This window comes from Juglans microcarpa x Juglans regia, chromosome 3S, assembly GCF_004785595.1.
Source record: "Juglans microcarpa x Juglans regia isolate MS1-56 chromosome 3S, Jm3101_v1.0, whole genome shotgun sequence".
In the NCBI taxonomy this organism is placed as follows: Eukaryota; Viridiplantae; Streptophyta; class Magnoliopsida; order Fagales; family Juglandaceae; genus Juglans; species Juglans microcarpa x Juglans regia.
The window spans coordinates 14,199,927-14,218,282 of NC_054599.1; the positions used below are offsets into that span (position 1 = coordinate 14,199,927).

Sequence of the window (18,356 nt, forward strand, 5' to 3'; positions counted from 1 at the left end):
CTTCAGAGGTAGGATCGAGTTGAAATATTAAAAGATCAGGAGGAACTTGGAACAGAGAATTATATTCAGACTATGATTGAGTTGGAAGTTGGGAGAGCTGATTTCCACCAGGATTGGGTCGGAAGAACACCCTTACCCTCAAAGATCTTTATTTTTTTAGATATTTTTTATTGGGGTTTGTGAAAGTGGGTGGGTAGATTTGGAAAATTTTCTGGAAAAATTTATGTGAATGTTGTATTATTAGGTATTTGTTAAAATTGTTTTGATGTTGTGTTTTTTTTATAGAAACCTAGGCAAATGATTAGATAAAAGGGTTTTTGAGAAATATATTTTTTTGGGATTAAAAAATGTATGGATTGAAGTTGAACAATTTTGAAAAACATTAAACCAAACATAGACTAAGAGGGATTTCCAAGATCCATTTTCAACATTGCCATGGAGAATACATTGGTAACAATCGACTTAGAACTCTTAAATGACTCTCCTCAATGGGAAGTGGAGTTTGTTTGTAACGCCCATCCTTGTGGTGGGACGCAAGAGAGTTTTAGAAAATAAGATGAGAATTAGTGAACTTTTTAAAACTTTGCATTTCTTCCAAGGATATAAAAGATTCTATAGTTAAAAATTCAAACATGCTTTGTAAGTTAAAAAGAGAGTTTGCAGCAAAATTCATTAAATTAAATTAGAAAGTCCCTTTTACAAAATATGAGTTCATACGTTACATAAAATATGCCTAGGCTTTTGTCACCTTTTCCTTGAGCCATGTCCGTCCTGACGCTTCGTCCTCATTTCATTCTTGGGAGGACCATACAATAAAAACAAAATGAGTTGAATACTCAGTAAGTATAACTTCATACTATAAACATATGCTAACATAGCTTTTTATTCATACATTCTTTATTCCTATACCTACATTACACAATACATTTATTCCTTTGAAAACCTTACAAGGTGGAGTTATTTCTTTAAAAAAGGTTTTCATTCCTCATAAAAATATTTTCCACACCTTGTACATTCCATCATAAAGAGTTAAACGATTTCACAACATTCAATCAAACTGTTATCACTTTTTATTGGCTAGTACACATTGTTACGCCCCGTGTGTTAGGGTTAGCGGTCTTTTGGACCTGGTCTCCGCTTGTGGCCACAGGTTGAGAATCCTTTTTAGTTAGGAGGCAGCACTAGGTGCACTACCAGTACTACTCATTGGGCTGAAGTTAGTTCAGATTGAAACTGCTGCACGAGTTGGCTTTGGTATAAAAGTGGTGACTTTCAGCCAGATTGGGTCCCCTAGGCTTATGTTATATGTCCCTCTAACATTTGATTCCCATTCTTTAAAGAAGTACTTGCCTATCTTATCTTGCATATCCCTTGTGCCTCCATTTTGTATTTCTGTCTATTCGGAATAGATGTAATATGGATACAAGGATCCTTTTATAATCTGAATGCTTTGTTCGAGTTGCATAATTTCCTTGAATCAAATGTTCTAGTGATCAAATATTTTTTAGATTTGATTTTATTCTTGGTGGGCTGTAGTATAGAGGAAGCTTTGGGTCGGATGGAATTTGATCTTTTTACCATGGCTTGTCTAGAAATAATTTTTTTATTAGTAAATTCATTTCATTAGAAGGCGTAGAGGGGGCACAATCCTAGCACACAACATGTATACAAGAGATAACCTCTTGCATGAATAAAACAAAAAACCATACTTAGCAATCTCCCAATTGACCTCTCCAACAATCTATCAACTCTATCACTCAACTTGGCAATGACCCATTCAACCCCAAAAAGACTTAAAAATCACAATCCATAATGGTCTTACCCTGTCACAATGGAGAAGAAGGTGATCTATGGATTCTTTGTTGCTTTCAACAGAGTTTCTTGTGATCCTAATTTTCTGAAATAGATTTTTAGAATTGGAGTCGGAAAATGGGATAAATTCCTACACAGCTCAGGAGATGTAAATCTCATCCAAGTCAAGAACTTCGAGTCAACCAATTCATTTTTGTACAGGGCTTGGAGCTAAGAAAGAGGTTTTTTTATCCCTGCTGTCATCATCTTTGCTGGATATGAATTGAAATGTTGTTTATCTTATTGTACAAAGCATAGTGATATCACATTGAACTTCTGTGGGTTTAGTTTGATTTCTCTGTAGCTATTGCACAGGAGGTGACTTCTCTTTCAACATTTGTATTTGTCGCAGCGGCTGAGGCACATACTTGCTGTGGACATTGTTCAATTTTTTGAGAGTATGATAGGACGAAAAGGGGCTTTCAAAGCTTCATTTATTTCTTGTTTCAGGACTTTCAGCTGCATATTTTCTTGGGCATCATTAGCTATGGATTCTGCTACATTTTAGAATCCTATGGTGCCTCGAACCAGTTTCTTTGTCAGACATGTATTTAATGATCTTTTGGTCCTTTGTTTTTCTTATTCCATCATTCCAGTGATATTGCATCTTCTTCAAACATTAAATCCTGGAAGAAACTATCTATGAATCTAACCTTCATGATTATTTACCCGCCCACAGTTTATTTTTGTAAAATGTTGTCAATGTGAAGTTGATTTGTTTTACTTTCAGGTCTAGATAATGCTGCTAAATTAATTGGATGTGATGTTGGGGAGCTTAAGTTAGCTTTGTCAACTCGCAAGATGAGGGTTGGGGGTGATAATATCGTCCAAAAGCTAACTCTATCGCAGGTAAAAAGACTGATCGTAAATTATAAGTCGGAGTATTGATTGTTAACATTGTATATTTGGCATAAAAATATAGGCAGAGATGGCATAACTTCCTGAGATCGAGTGAGAGTCTTTGGATTGTTAAACATTTCTTTGCATTTCTTTGATGTTATTAACTAGCTGTATCTTCATTATGTTGTAGTTGTCTTCCAATGGATTTTGGACATTACGTCAAAGTCCGCTTTCATTATGTAAAGACTGCTCAGAATGGATGTCAGCCGCTTGATCAGGCTGAACTTTGAATTGAAAATAGTCATTGAGTAAAATTTTTAGCTGTTTACAGATATGAGTATAATGTTGGGGTTGGATCATGGTTCAAAACCTAAGACTTCTGAGACTTCTGTCAAATGTCCGGTTCATCACTCCGGCACTAAAGTCCTCCATGTCTCACATTAGGTACATGTGGCACATTCCAAATCTTTCTTTAGTATTAAAGATTTTGGTGGAGTGTTTTGAGTTGCTAAGATAAGGGTCTAGTATCAAAAGTCTCTCTCTCTCTCTCCCTCCCGCTCCCACCCCTTATTTTGAAGAGAGAGATCTCATTGTGGGAATATTTGTTTCATAAGTTCAAATTAGTTGACACAACTTGAGGTATGCACACATTTGTTTTTGGCTGCTGTCCATAGCAGTGGTCGGCATATATTTGGTCAAGTATAAAATAGAATCTTGAATTTAAGAATATAGCATTGGGTAGAATATGATACTAATAAGAAAATATTTTGAGCAGTTACAGATGATGATGGTGGCTACTGTAAGTTTCAGAAATTCTTTAAGACTTGAACATAAAATTTTCATAAATCTGCCTTTTCAAGAAGTTTATTTTCCCTTTCTTCAAGGCAGCCCAAGTTTTGCTTTGGAGTGTAAACGAAAGGCCCTGAAAGTTGATTTAGGAACCTGGAACAAGGAAACTGTTGGAGATGCAGGGTGACAGAAACTGCTGCTTTTGACTGAGTTAAATGTCTTAGATGCCTTTGAAAAAGGGAGACTTTTGACCAATTAGCCTTGTAAGTGGTGTCTACAAAATCTTGGCCAAGGTACTTGTTAATAGGCTAAAATTGGGCTCTAAAAGATTATCTCCAAATCACAATATGCTTTTATTGGTCTCATTTAAAACTTTAGGGGAAAAGGATGCTTCGATGGCTGACAATTCGTGGAACTGAAATGGATCTAGTCACTTGGAAGTGGATTTTAATTGAGTAGTGCACATTTGGGAGTTAGACATCCTGGCCTCTTTCTTTGTCCAGGTGTACCAGATGAATACAATATAATTTGGGCCCTATTCAGGGGGAGTTTGACGTGAAATTGTTATACAAGCCATTGTATCCTCATGATTGGTCTCCTTTCCCAAGTAAAAGTGATTGGAGTAAAGCCCATTTATAATGACATCTTTTCTTGGGAGGCGGCTCTAGGGAAAATCCTGACTCTGGTAACTTGAGGAAGCAACAGAAATAGTCATAAATTGGTGCTGCATGTGTGTGAGGGATGAGGAGACAATTTTACTACAGTGTGAAGTAGCTAGTGCATTTTGACTGGCTGTTTTCAGTCTTTTTGGACTGAGATGGGTACTATCATGGCAGGTGGTGGATCTCTTTCTTTACTGGGAAGTTCGATTTGGTAGCTCGCATAGTGGATGATCCCAATTTGTTACTATGGTGCTTTTGGATTTAGAGGACTGGTAGTAGTTTTGAGAATTCAGAGAACAACATGGAGGAGTTAGAGGATTTCATTTTTAAATCTATATCTTTTTGCTCTTTCTACCTTGGTGTCTCTCATATACACTTCCTATATACTTGGTACCATCGTTTGCTCAATATAATTATCTTGTAAAAATTCAAGAAGTAAATTTTTTATCGAAATTGTTGTTTGTATATGCAAATATAGCTAATAGTCTTTGGACCAAACACCATCATTCTCTCATATAAAAGAGACTGAAGGGTGCTGTCGCAGACTCACAGGTTAAATGCCATGAGTGTGCCAGTTAGATTACCTATTAAACAAAGAGAAAACAGTATAAGTAAGGGTAGTTGTGTTTGTCTTTGATGCTTTGAAATATATTTTTTTTGCACAATCTTTTTTTTTCTTTGGTTAAGTTCTATGCATATGCAAAGTTATTTGCTACTTAAACATTGGGAAACACTCATATTCTAGAGTTGGAATCAATTTTGGAAGTTTGTGGAATCTTTCCTTTTTTATAAGCACAGTTTGTGGAATCTTAGACATTTTATACATGTCAAGCTATAGAAATGATGTAGACTGGTTTTGAGTCTGACCACTATTAATGGCTTGATGATTGAAAAACTGGGTTGTTTCTTTCAGGCTATTGACACAAGAGACGCCTTAGCAAAGTCAATTTATGCTTGTTTGTTTGAGTGGCTTGTAGAACAGATCAACAAATCTCTTGCAGTAGGCAAAAGGCGTACTGGCAGATCCATCAGCATTCTTGATATCTATGGCTTTGAATCATTTGATGTATGCTTCTTTTGTAACTCTCTCTAATCCCCCCTCCCCCGTCTCTTTTCTCTCATGTTGTAATTATTATGCTATATAATTGCTTCCAGAGGAATAGCTTTGAACAGTTCTGCATAAATTATGCAAATGAGAGATTGCAGCAACACTTTAATCGTCATCTATTCAAGTTGGAACAAGAGGTATGATCTTATATTTTCTTTGTATAAGTACGAAACGGATGCAAGCATAAAACCAAACAGAGTTGATCAACCCTTGATTCCTTTGGCTTTCATGGAATTCAGATGAGCTCTTTCAAATATTTGCACAAGCCAAACTGGAATACTTATTGTTAAAAGCCTAGTTTAAAACCAAATTTCCATTCTGATTTCTTGTATTATCTTTAGTAAACACAGGACAAAGCTTTTTCTTTTCTATTTTTTCCTCGCAATGTTTTGTATTGACATGTTAAGATAACTGTTCAGAAAATGTATGAGAAAAGAAAGCAAAAAGTAAAATATTTGACCTCTATAATCTGAAAGTGCTCTTTTGCAGAAGCATAAAAACTCTATGATCTCTATAAAAACAATTTTGAGCTTTGGTAATATCACCAGAAAAAGAATTGAACATGAAGTTGTGACGTATGTTAACAGAAAGCTTGCTTGCTTCTAGTGATTATCCATGTTCTTTCTCAGGAATATATCCAAGATGGCATTGACTGGGCAAAAGTTGATTTCGAAGACAACCAAGATTGTCTTAGTCTTTTTGAAAAGGTACAGAACTTGATACATCATATCTGGTGTATGCATTATTTCACAATTCCTAGTATGGAACGTAATTAGTAATTTTCATGTTACTGTTCTGTAGAGGTTATTTCATTAGGAAAGTCGGGGTTTCCTTGCTTTCAGAAATTGTAGAAATATTGTGGGTGGATGTGATTTTGTCCTCGTATTTTATTTGGTCACATGTCCCCAGAGAAAGATAAGTTAGTTCACTACATGTTTACGTATTTATGAAATCTTCCTACTTATATAAAAAAATAGATGTTTGTTTGATACATCATATGAAGTTGACAGATCTGCATATTATCTTTTGTTAAAAAAGAAAACTTTAACAAATATTTGTCTGCGAATATTCTATGTTGCTTGTTGGGGTTTGCCATTACTAAGCCATTTTGGCTGTATGAGAAATTAAGTGAACGAGTTGGGAAAGATATTCTCTGAAATTGTAATCATATTTGTTTATCATAAGTTCCAGAGATCCTGGTTGCCTTTTTGGGTTTGGAGTATGATTGATTAATTTTTGTTACATGCCATTATTGATGGCTTTATAGCATTAAAAAAATGGGAAATACTCATAAGAATAAGTGGCTTATAAAACATGTAGATTGAATCCAAAAGAGTTAAGTTGCCCGGCAAAAAATCTTGGGGATAATTTCTATGGCTATTCCCTCTTGTGACACTGGTAAAAGTTCTTGACTTCATTGGCATTTCCAATATTATATTCTAGGATTTCCAATGTTAGTAATGGGGGACTCTTTTGTTCCAGTAATGGGATAGTTTTTCATTCTCAACTGGGACCTTTTGAAGTGACAATCCTTGCTTGGAAATCTCGCATCAAGATTCAGCCTGCTGCTAACTGTTTTGATGTTAGTAAAGTAATACTTGGGAATTGCTATCCATTAAAATATAATTTAGTTCTCGCAAGGTTTGGCAACAGAGCAAAAGCCTACCATGTCTACATCTTTTTTCAGTTATGCTTAAGTAAATACTATATGTTAATTACATTTATTAATAACAAGCCTTGATACAGCATGATCCTAGTGCTTTTGTCAAACTCAGGTGAAAATCTTGCTCACAGAGAAATCTTCTCAAACTCTCATATAACCAGAACAACACCATTTTCTTTTAGTGATTCATGTCTCTTTCAATACCTCTGTTAGATATTTAGAACATTATCAACATTGCTGGTTGAAGTGTTTTTCTCTTAGATACCGAAAAGTATTCATATAGAGACCTATGTAAATGTAGAAATCAGAGCCCTTAAACTTATAAAAAAAAAAGAAATGTTATTTGTACCAGTAACCGGTTTATGGATGAGTGCTCTTGGAGTAGTCGGTCTGGCTCTGAACCTGCCTATGACTACGTTTCTCAAGTAATCTGAAGGATCTTCTATAATTTCGCATGTGAGGGGTGATTTCTTGGATGGCATCAATCTGAATTCCAAGCCCTATCGCTTGGGAATAAATGCTTCCCTAGCTGCTTGCCGGAGAAAAACGAAGCCTTTAACTTTTAAATTCATCCCTCCAAGTGGATAAAGGTTTAAACCTATTCATCTATTCTATCCCTTGCTATATACTCTTCTCGGAAAAAGGTTATCATTCTCATGAATCTTGATCTGCATGCTGGCATTGATAGCAATTGATTGAACAGAGCCCTTGTAGTCTTTAATTGTTCTAATTTATGAACAGTGGAAAAGGCTGCTTTCCTGGTACATTGGGAATATTGAAGAGAGGCTGCAATTGAACTGAGCCATGCAGAACTTAGAGTTTTTCCTTTCTTTTCTTGTCTGTGTTAAATGAAAATATTAATATGAAAAGTAAAAAAAAATATGATCATTAATGATAACTGATATTCTAATGCCTTTTGGCAATAATGCCTTTTATCATTGGCAAAATAAATTTATAAATTACATCTCTTGAAATGGTTTCAATCTTATATGCAGAAACCATTGGGGTTATTATCCCTGTTAGATGAGGAGTCAACTTTCCCAAATGGCACGGATTTGACCTTTGCCAACAAACTGAAGCAGCATCTGAATTCAAATTCTAGTTTCAGAGGAGAACGAGGAAAAGCCTTTTCCGTCTGTCACTATGCAGGGGAGGTATTTCTTTGTCCTTGATTGATCATTTTCTCAACTTCAGTAATGTCTCAATCGGTAGCACTTATCATCAAATGATCTGATCTAGCAACCTGCTTTTTTTTTTTTTTTTTTTTCATTTTAGAATAAGTAAATCATTTGTCTGACCCTGTTTATGTCACATTTGAACCAATGTCCGTTGCTTTTATGATTGCGATGTTTTCAGAATGTCAAGTACCAAATATTCTTTCTGTTGACAAAAGGCCAATTCAAAAAAGAGTCATTCTATTCTAAAGTCGGTGTACAGAGCACACCATCCACTTCACTTAGATGGTAAAATTTGATTTGTAAGATTCAAATTTTAAAATTTATCTTCCAAATCAAATTATACCATCTAAGCACTTTACTAGGCATGCTCTACACACCGGCTTGAGAATAAAATTTTTCTTAAAAAAAAAACTTTAATTCTTTTGGTTGATTTTGTCCTTGCTACCTGACTATTAGATAGTTCAACTTGCCCCTCCACTCAGGTTATGTATGACACCACTGGATTCCTGGAGAAGAACAGGGATTTATTGCATCTTGATTCAATTCAACTTTTGTCGTCATGCTCTTGCCGCCTTCCTCAGATATTTGCTTCCAGTTTGCTTGCACAATCTGAGAAACCTGCTGTTGGTCCTTCATATAAATCAGGTGGAGCAGATTCCCAAAAGCTAAGTGTCACGACAAAATTTAAGGTACACTAGTTTTGATTTGTGAATATTTCTGTACTTGATTTGGATTTGAAATCTGCAATAAACTCAGTTGAAAATAATATGAAATTTATGGTTTTGTGGAAGGCTAGTTTATTTGTGTTGATATTGATGAGTGTGGGCAACATTAAGAAGTCTTTAGGGCGGTTTGGGGGGTGAGATGAGAATTGTGTTTTGTCTCACCCCCCAAACCTGCCTATTGGCCTCGTTTGTTTTCAAGAAACTTCTCAACTCATCTTATCTCATCTCATTTAATTATTACAACTTTTCCCAAATTCTCATACAAAATAAAATAAATAATTTAACTTTTTCAAATCCCAAAACAAAAGTAATATTAAAAAAATATATTCTAAGAATATTTTATTCAACTTTTAACTTTTATCTCAACTCATTTTATTTTATCTCATCTGTGAAAACAAACGAGGCCTAATCTTTGAACTTGGCTAAAATTCTATAAAAGTGGCATGCTCATGTTGATGGTTTATGCAATGTAAATGAACAAGCCAGAACATTAGTTGAACTTTTGTCACTGCACCCAGAGGTGGTTACAGAAGCTCAAATACAAGTTCTATGACCCTGATCCTCCCACAATTGAACTGAAATGCTTGTTCCTGATATCTTGACTTTTGGTAGAATACACTTTTCTTTTTTTCTTTTTTAACGGGTTTTAACTTTAGATTGTCTTTAGGTGATAACTTTTGTATATACCATGTACATAATGTTTCTACTTTTTCTAAAAGGTTTTTTTATGACATAGGAAAGAAAATGTTTTCACCCAGAAGTGGAACTATTCTGCTGGAGTTTGACACTGCTTGCATTTCTCTTATCTCATTGTTCTAATAAGAATCTATATGGTGTTATTCTTTGTTTTTTTCATGGGGTTTGCCAGTCATTCCATTAGTATGTGGACATGTCTCACTCAGTTGACTAAGATAGCAGTTTTTAGGATGCAATGGTCTTATTAAATCACCAATTGTCAGAAAAGTTTAAGTTGATGGAAGAGATGAGGTTTAATTATTTAATTTATATTCTAAAGCTTCATCTTATGTCTGGGCTAGATTCCCTTTTAATAAGTGGGCTTTACATGTGGAATACTAAAATTAGGATAGAATATTTCGCGACCACTGCTTTGATACCAAGTTAAATCATTAATTATTTCAAAAGTTTAAAATGTTGGGAAGAGATAAATTTAATTGTGTAATTCATACTCTAATAGGTCTTAGGTTTGAAAACATTTGTGCTAGGAAGATAATTTTCTTTTCAGCACAGTTTATTCTTCTGCTCACTTTGTTTCTTGTATACACTTTTTGATGCAACACCCAGAGAGCACGACCTGCTTTGATACCAAGTTAAATCATTAATTATCTCAAAAGTTTAAACTGTTGGGAAGAGATAAATTTAATTATGTAATTCATACTTGAATAGGTATTAGGTTTGAAAGCATTATATAAGCATCCTTTATGAGAGAGTAAAGCTTACCATTTGTGCTAGGAAGAGAATTTTCTTTTCATCACAGTTTATTCTTCTGCTCACTTTATTTCTTTTATACACTTTTTTTCTTGTTTTTGTATTTAGGGTCAATTATTCCAGTTGATGCAACGCCTAGAGAGCACGACTCCTCATTTCATTCGTTGTATTAAGGCCAATAACTTCCAGTCTCCTGGATTGTATGAGCAAGGACTTGTTCTGCAGCAGTTAAGATGTTGCGGAGTCCTAGAAGTAGTTCGAATATCAAGATCTGGCTTTCCCACCAGAATGTCCCACCAGAAGTTTGCCCGGAGGTAATAAGGATCTTATTTTATCTTCAGTTACAACTTTACAAATTCTTATATATTTCATGGTTGGTTGCTAAATTTTTTTCATTTTTTTGGGGGGGGGGGGGGGGGGGGGGGGGGGGTATTTCAATCTTATGCCAGATATGGGTTTCTTCTGCTGGAGAATGTTGCATACCAGGATCCACTTAGTGTTTCAGTTGCAATTCTTCATCAGTTCAATATCTTGCCCGAAATGTATCAAGTGGGCTATACGAAGTTGTTCTTTCGTACTGGACAGGTAACTTCCATATTATATTGGTTGTTGAGTAAATTATTTTCATTTAGGGTTGTTGGGGGGGGGGGGATGGTCGTGCTTAGAGTTAATGAGAAGTACTAAATCCACAAAGGGATCTCACAAAAGTAAACTCACAAATTGACATGGCTTGATGTGATGCATTAGATCTGCTTTGCAGTTAAAATAACTTCACAAAATTTTTGGAAGCATTTCTCTGCGTTAATCCATGTGTAGATTTTTTGGAAGATGAAGTTGCATAGGTTCATAAAGCTATTCAGGTCCTGCTTCCATTGGGATTACAAGTTGTATCTCCACAATAGGTGCAATGGGTTTTACGTTGCTGATTCTCAATTTGGATTAATTACATTTAATTTCATGAACTACCATAGCTCTCGCTTACACATATATCTAAGGAGTGGTTTGGATTCAGAGATGAGTTGAGATGGTTTGTGAATAGTAGAATAAAAGTTGAATTGTTTATTATATTTTGTATGAGAAATTGGGAAAGTTGTTTTGTGATTTGAAAAAGTTGAATTGTTTATTATATTTTGTATGAGAATTTGAGAAAATTGTAATAATGAGATGAGATGAGTTGAAGTGGGTTTTGAATTCAAACGAGGCCTAAGTGTAACTTACGTCCCATTTTAAGGTTTTGGTATTAGTTTGCCTCATCCATTGAAGACCATCATTAATTTGTAGAGTAATATATCTAAGTGTAACTTATGTATTTCTGGTTGACTCAACATCAATTTTTGAGGAGGGCTTAACTGACAAAAAATTCAAATTAGCTTTTGAGTTGATTGAGTAAAATTTTATGGATGTAAGTTAAAAACTGATGTGGTAGTTCATGGGGAGTAATGTACTTAACCTTTTCTTTTAATTGTAAGTTCTCAACAAGAGTTGAAAATATGGTAGGAATTAGGGGTGAAAATATGTAACACGACCTGTTAACCCAACACGAACACGATACAATAAAAGCGGATTAGGGTTTTGTTTAAGGAAACTGATCTTGCTTCTAATTTAAAAGCCAAGATGAAGGATATGGGTAGTGGGCCGAGTAATGCTCAGAAAGGGGCTCAACAGAGAGCTAAAAGGGGAAAGTGCTGGAATGTATGGAGAAAGATGGATGGGCCATCTCGGCCCAACGTGCAGGACCCGGGTGGTGCTAGGCTGTCTCAGCCTAGGGCCCAAAGTCGCGAGCAAGGACCCGGGTTGTCTCAGCCCGAGGTCATCAAACCTGTGTCGCACAAGGGTGCCGAAAACCCGAGTCCCAACCCTATAATCTCATATGAGCTTCTCAATCTCGGATTCGTGCCAGAAAGCGTGCCGACGGCAAGTGGTCAGGAGGCGACCACACAGACGACGCCGATGGAGGCTGTGGAGGTTGCCGACGAGGTGTCGCTGGTGCTATGTACGCAATAGGCTCTGATGGGTCTTGAATCACATTTTCTCCTCCAAGGGAGGCCTAGAACTTGCCGATGAGTGGTGGTGGGGTGTTTGTGGCTCCGGCGATAGTGTCTCCGAAAGCTTTGGAGGAGTTTGAGTTGGTTGAGGTAGAAGATGACTCGGATGATCTGATGCATTCTGTGGAGGACGAACTTTTCATCTCTGAGGCTTGCGGGTTGGAGGATTTCTCGATGGGGAGTGAGTTTCAGAACTTCCAGAACAACAAAATGGGGAATCCTATCCCATTAAATTACTATTTTCCAGATCAAGCCTCAGATTGGGTAATTCATAAAGCAAAAGAAATTCAACATGTTGTGGGAATTGACTGTGATGGTTATGAAGAGCAGTTCATAGCTTTGTTAACTACTTTGGAAGCTGGACATCACAAAAAAAAAAGAAGTGGGACTCGAAAAAAAGTCGGGAATTAAAAAGATTAACGTGGTCAATGAACTCGGAGGTAGCTCCAGCAGGAATAGGGCAAAAGGGAAGGGGCTATTTGTTCCCCAATGAAACCCAAGATTGTATCTTGGAATGTCCGGGGTCTAAATGAGGTAGCGAAGCGTATTCGGATTCGGAATCTACTCCGTGAGTGGAAAGCGGACATTGTATGCTTACAGGAGACGAAGCTGAAGATGATCAGTAGAAAGACTGTTCGGAGTCTATGGAGCAATATTTATGTAGACTGGGTATACTTGGCCTCTTTAGGGGCATCGGGAGGAGTTGTGGTGATGTGGGATAGGCAGGTGGTGGAGAAAATGGAGGATTATATAGGGAGATATATGGTAGCATGTTCTTTTAAATGTGTGTCAGATGGTTTTTTGTGGGCATTTGTAGGGGTGTATGGGTCTAACCTAGACGTCGATAGAAGATTATTATGGGATGAGCTTGCAGGGGTACATAGCTGGTGGGAGCTCCCTTGGTATATTGGGGGGGATTTCAATGTGGTTCGTTTCTAGAGTGAAAGCTTTGGAAGTAGAAGATTGAGGCCAGCAAATTTGGAGTTCTCAAAGTGTATCTTTGAATTGAATTTGATAGATCTTCCGCTTGCTGGGGGTTCAGCCACATGGTCAAATAGTCAGACTTGGTCCCGCTTGGATCGGTTCTTAATTTCCCCTGAGTGGGAGAGCCATTTTCCGAATGTATGGCAAAAGCGTTTGGGACGCCTAGCCTCGGATCATTGGCCTAATTTACTTGATTGTGGAGGTATTTGTAGCGGTAGAAGGTATTTTAAATTCGAGAACATGTGGTTGAAGTTAGAAGGTTTTGTGGAAAGAGTTAAACAATGGTGGATTTCGTATCACTTCAAAGGTACACCTAGTTTCATTTTCGCGAATAAACTGAAAGCCTTAAAAAGAGACTTAAAGGAGTGGAATATACAGTCTTTTGGCAATGTAGAGGAGAACAAAAACACTAAGTGGATGGAAATACAAGATTTAGAAGGACTACAAGCAGGGAGGCCACTTACAGTGGAGGAGCAAGCACAGAAAACTTTGTTGGTCGCAGATCTTGAGAGGATAATCCTGTAGGAAGAAATGTCATGGCGCCAAAAATCAAGAGCTCTTTGGTTAAAGGAAGGGGATCGAAGCACGAAGTTTTTCTATAGAATTGCAAACTCTCATAGAAGAAATAATAACATTGAAGTGCTGAAAATTGAGGGGGTTGAGTGCAGAGATGAAGAGGTTATTCAGGACCACGTGATCGAGTTCTTTGAAAAGCTTCTCACCGAGCAAGAGGGGTGGAGGCCTACTTTGGATGGTTTGGTTTTTGATACTATTGAGCCAGGGGACGTTGCTAAGATGGAGAGGGCTTTCGAAGAGGAAGAGGTCTATGATGTAGTAAGGAAGATGGCCAAAGATAAGGCCCCCGGTCTGGATGGTTTCTCAATGGGTTTTTTCCAAGATTGTTGGGAGGTGATTAAAGAAGATCTTTTGAAGGTGTTTCAGGAGTTCTTCTCAGTAGGAAAATTTGAGAAAAGTCTCAACACCACTTTTCTTGCATTAATCCCTAAAAAGGTAGGGGCCATTGAGATCTCAGATTTTCGGCCCATTAGTTTAGTGAATGGCATGTATAAGATCATTGCAAAAGTGCTTGTTAAGTGGGGTTTTGGGGAAGATCGTTACTAAGCCGCAAAATGCTTTTGTTAAGGGTAGATAAATTCTTGATGTGGCTCTAATTGCCAATGAATGTTTGGACAGTAGATTGAAGGCTGGCAACCCAGGGATTATGTGTAAGCTAGATATGGAAAATGCGTATGATCATGTTAATTGGGATTTCCTTCTATATTTACTGGGTAGGTGTGGGTTTGGAGAAAGGTGGAGGTCTTGGATCAGTTGGTGTATTTCTACGGTACGATTCTTTGTGTTGATCAATGGCAGTCCAGAGGGTTTCTTCCCGAGCTCTTGTGGTTTGAGACAAGGGGATCCGCTATCTCCTTTACTTTTCGTTATTGTTATGGAGGCATTAAGCAGGATGATATCGGCTTTAATGACTAATGGGTTTGTTAGTGGCTTACAAATTGGATTGCCGAGTAGAGGTATTACTACTATCTCTCATTTGCTGTTTGCTGACGATACGCTTATTATGTGCAAGGCTGATCAAGCCCAGTTGAGGGCTGTGAAGGCGCTGTTGCTTTGTTTTGAAGCAGTGTCTGGTTTAAAAGTGAATTATGATAAATCCGAGTTGGTGCCGATTGGAGAAGTTTAGAATATGAGAGAGTTGGCGAGCACATTGAGTTGTAAAATAGCGTCTCTTCCTATGACTTATCTGGGATTACCACTGAGTATAGCATCGAGGGTACGCTTGATTTGGGATACAGTGATTGGAAAAACAGAGAGGAGATTGGCAGGATGGAAGAGAATGTACCTGTCGAAGGGGGCAGGATCACGTTAATCAAAAGTACACTTTCTAACCTACCCACCTACTTCCTCTCGTTATTCCCTTTACCGGTAAGTGTGGCGGGTCAACTTGAGAAGCTACAAAGAGATTTTCTATGGGGGGGGGGGGGTCTAGGAGATGAGTTTAAATTCCATTTAGTCAAGTGGGAGATGGTGTGCCATCTTATCTCTAATGGTGGTTTGAGTATTAGAAACTTGAGGTCGTTCAATCGGGTGTTACTTGGGAAATGGTTGTGGCGATATACCAAGGAACCAGATGCTTTATGGAAGACTGTGATCGAGAACAAATATGGTGTTTTAGGAGAGGGATGGTGTACTAGAGAAGTTAGAGGGGCCTCTGGATTTGGGCTATGGAAATATATTAGAAGAGGATGGGAGGCTTTCCATCGACACACTAGACTGCAATTGGGGTCAGGTTCCAAGATCAGATTTTGGAAGGATGTTTGGTGTAGTACCAGTGTTCTACAAGATCTGTTTCCTACTCTTTTTTTGATTGCAAGTGCCAAAGATGCTACATTGGCGGAGGTTATGGAAGTGTCAGGTAGGAGCATTCATTGGAACATTAATTTCAATGGAGCAGTACAGGATTGGGAGATTGGGAGTTTTGAAGATTTTTATAGTCTCTTGTACTCTTGTTGTCCAAATATTCAGCATGAAGATGATTTGTGGTGGAGTCCTGTAGGAAAAGGAGTGTTCACTGTTCGTTCCTTCTATAAGGTCCTCACAAGAGTTCCTGAGATACAGTTTCCATGGAGAAGGCTTTGGCGCAATAAGGCTCCTCCCAAAGCCTCTTTCTTTGTGTGGACAACGTCTTTGGGCAAGATTCTCACCATGGATAATCTGAGAAAAAAGAGGATATTCATTATAGTGTTGTATGTGTAAAAGCAGGGGTGAGTCGGTGGATAATTTACTTTTATACTGCGAGGTAGCCATGACTCTTTGGGATGAGGTGTTTAAAAGAATGGACTTAGCATGGGTTATGCCGGAAACTGTTTTGGATGTATTGGCTTGTTGGATCTCAATTCAAGGTGTGAGACAGATTAGAGCGGTTTGGAAGATGATCCCTATCTATATTATGTGGTGTCTATGGCAAGCGCGCAATGGGAGGACGTTTGAAGACAAAGAAAGATCCTTGGCGGAGCTAAAACTGTTATTTTTTAGGACTCTTTGTACTTGGGCCATTGCTGTGGATTTTAATGGCATGGACCTTCATGATTTCTTAGTTTCTAATGCGCCTACATAATTAGGGCTGTTTCTACCTTTGTAATTGACAGTTGGTGGTTTAATAAATACTTATTTTACTTATAAAAAAAATAAAAGATCAAAATGACATAAGAGAAGCTTTGTGAAATCATCTAAATTCTTTTGTTTTATACTTGTGACTTGCATATTCCCTTTATTGCAATTTCATTTGGAATCTAAAGTGTGAACACATTTATGTGTTCTAATACATGATGCATCTCAAAAGCATTTTGGGGAAGTGGCTTTGGTGGTTTCAGAATGAGTGAGGCCTTATAGAGAACTTTAGTAGATTGTAAGTATGGATATCACTGGGTGGGTGGTGTTCTAACTAGGTCCAAAGGCCTCATGGGGTGGGATTATGGAAGAACACAAGAAAAGGTTGAAGAAAGTTTGTTAACCATGTTATATTTAAGGTGTGGGGCGTGTAACACTCCCTTTCTCTAGTGTTAGAGATGCTACTAATATTATCACTCCATGAGCCAGGTATAAGAGAATTCCATAAACATAAGAAACATTTTGAAAATTTATTAATAAAACTTAATAATAGTAGTAGTTGCATAACCCATAAGCTTATAAGTTCTCATAAATTATTGAAGCGAGAGAGAACCCCATCGTCATCCTTCACTCAAACCCTAAGGCACTGATTGGCATGTGACACTCAGGTAAGACACCTCGCCATTGCCACCGCCATAGACAAGATCGACGGGCTCCAGTGACTCCTTTGAGGGCACTATGGCGTCAATCCTCCCTCTGGCGACGAGGATTTTCTCAGGAAACCATTCATTTGGTTTCGTCGGCGTAGATCTGGTGTAGTTTAAGCTTAATAAGCATCAAACCTACATCAGATTTGCATTTTATTCTCGTATAACATTTTTTCTTCTTGAGATGACAAAGCCAGATGACATTTTTTCTTCTTGAGCTCCAAACGAATCTTGAAGGGAGTGCAAAACTTTCTTTTTCTATACCCTCTTCCTTTGAACAGCTTCTGTAGGCTTTAATTGGGCTTAACTTTAATGATTGTATACTTTCAGTGTACCTGGGCTATGCCTATTTTCTTTATCAATGAAATAATTTATTACTTATAAAAAAAAAAAAACTTCAATGATTGTTTTATCTTATCAAATGGAAACTTTAATGATTGTTTTGTATCTTTTTCTCCCCCTAGATAAACTTCGCTCTTGTATCCATCTTGTGTACATGGATTGCACCTTTTGTGCTTCTTATTGAAGTTATATATTTTAAAAAATAAATACATCTCAAAACATGTTGGAAAAGCTTGATTGCTTGAAGTCACATCATCTTGATTAGATAATTGAGTCATCTTAAGCTTGTCTTTCAACTTGATCTTCGATCTAGGCTTGAAGTGCCTCCTCCCCTTGGGATCAGTCATCCCCATCAGCTTATTTTCCTTCACCACAAGAAGTACCAGAATTAAGTCAGTTATTGCCTCCATATTTTACTTACCAAAAAAGATCTGTTATTGCCTCCTTTTTAGATCATTTAGACAAAGCTACTTAGGTGGATGATAGAAAATGCGGTTTAGGAACATATCTTGGTGAACTTGGCAGATGTGGCATGGATTACCATTACCATGAACTAGATAGATACATTACATGCCGAGGTTTTACGAATTCTGTCACCATCTCACTAACTCAAGGAGGAAAATCCTATCCCAAAAACCCGCTTGTTGAAATTTTTTGCCAGTTGCCCAGCGGAGACTGAGAAAAAGAGGAATGAGAAATGGTCCTCACCAAAAGCACTACTAGGTTTTTCAAACTACCCCACTTTTAATAACATAGTTACGTCATTGAAGGAAAGTCCAGACTGCATAAAACTGGTATAAAAATGGATCAAGTAGTTCACTTGGGATATCAAAACCAAGAGTATCAATAAGAATAGTTATCTGGTTCAGCTTCATCTCTTATATTTC

At 37.3% G+C, this 18,356-nt stretch overlaps 1 protein-coding gene across 1 annotated transcript in view; it reads left to right on the forward strand.

The window, feature by feature from the left end:
• Positions 1-18,356, forward strand: part of LOC121257751 (myosin-1-like) — a 43,148-nt gene that overhangs the window by 12,381 nt on the left and 12,411 nt on the right. The window contains exons 13-20 of the mRNA XM_041158949.1: positions 2,582-2,700; positions 5,056-5,208; positions 5,298-5,387; positions 5,880-5,957; positions 7,909-8,067; positions 8,574-8,780; positions 10,371-10,576; positions 10,712-10,847. Of these exons, the coding sequence (XP_041014883.1) occupies positions 2,582-2,700; positions 5,056-5,208; positions 5,298-5,387; positions 5,880-5,957; positions 7,909-8,067; positions 8,574-8,780; positions 10,371-10,576; positions 10,712-10,847 (1,148 nt within the window). The remainder of the gene's footprint in view (positions 1-2,581; positions 2,701-5,055; positions 5,209-5,297; positions 5,388-5,879; positions 5,958-7,908; positions 8,068-8,573; positions 8,781-10,370; positions 10,577-10,711; positions 10,848-18,356) is intronic.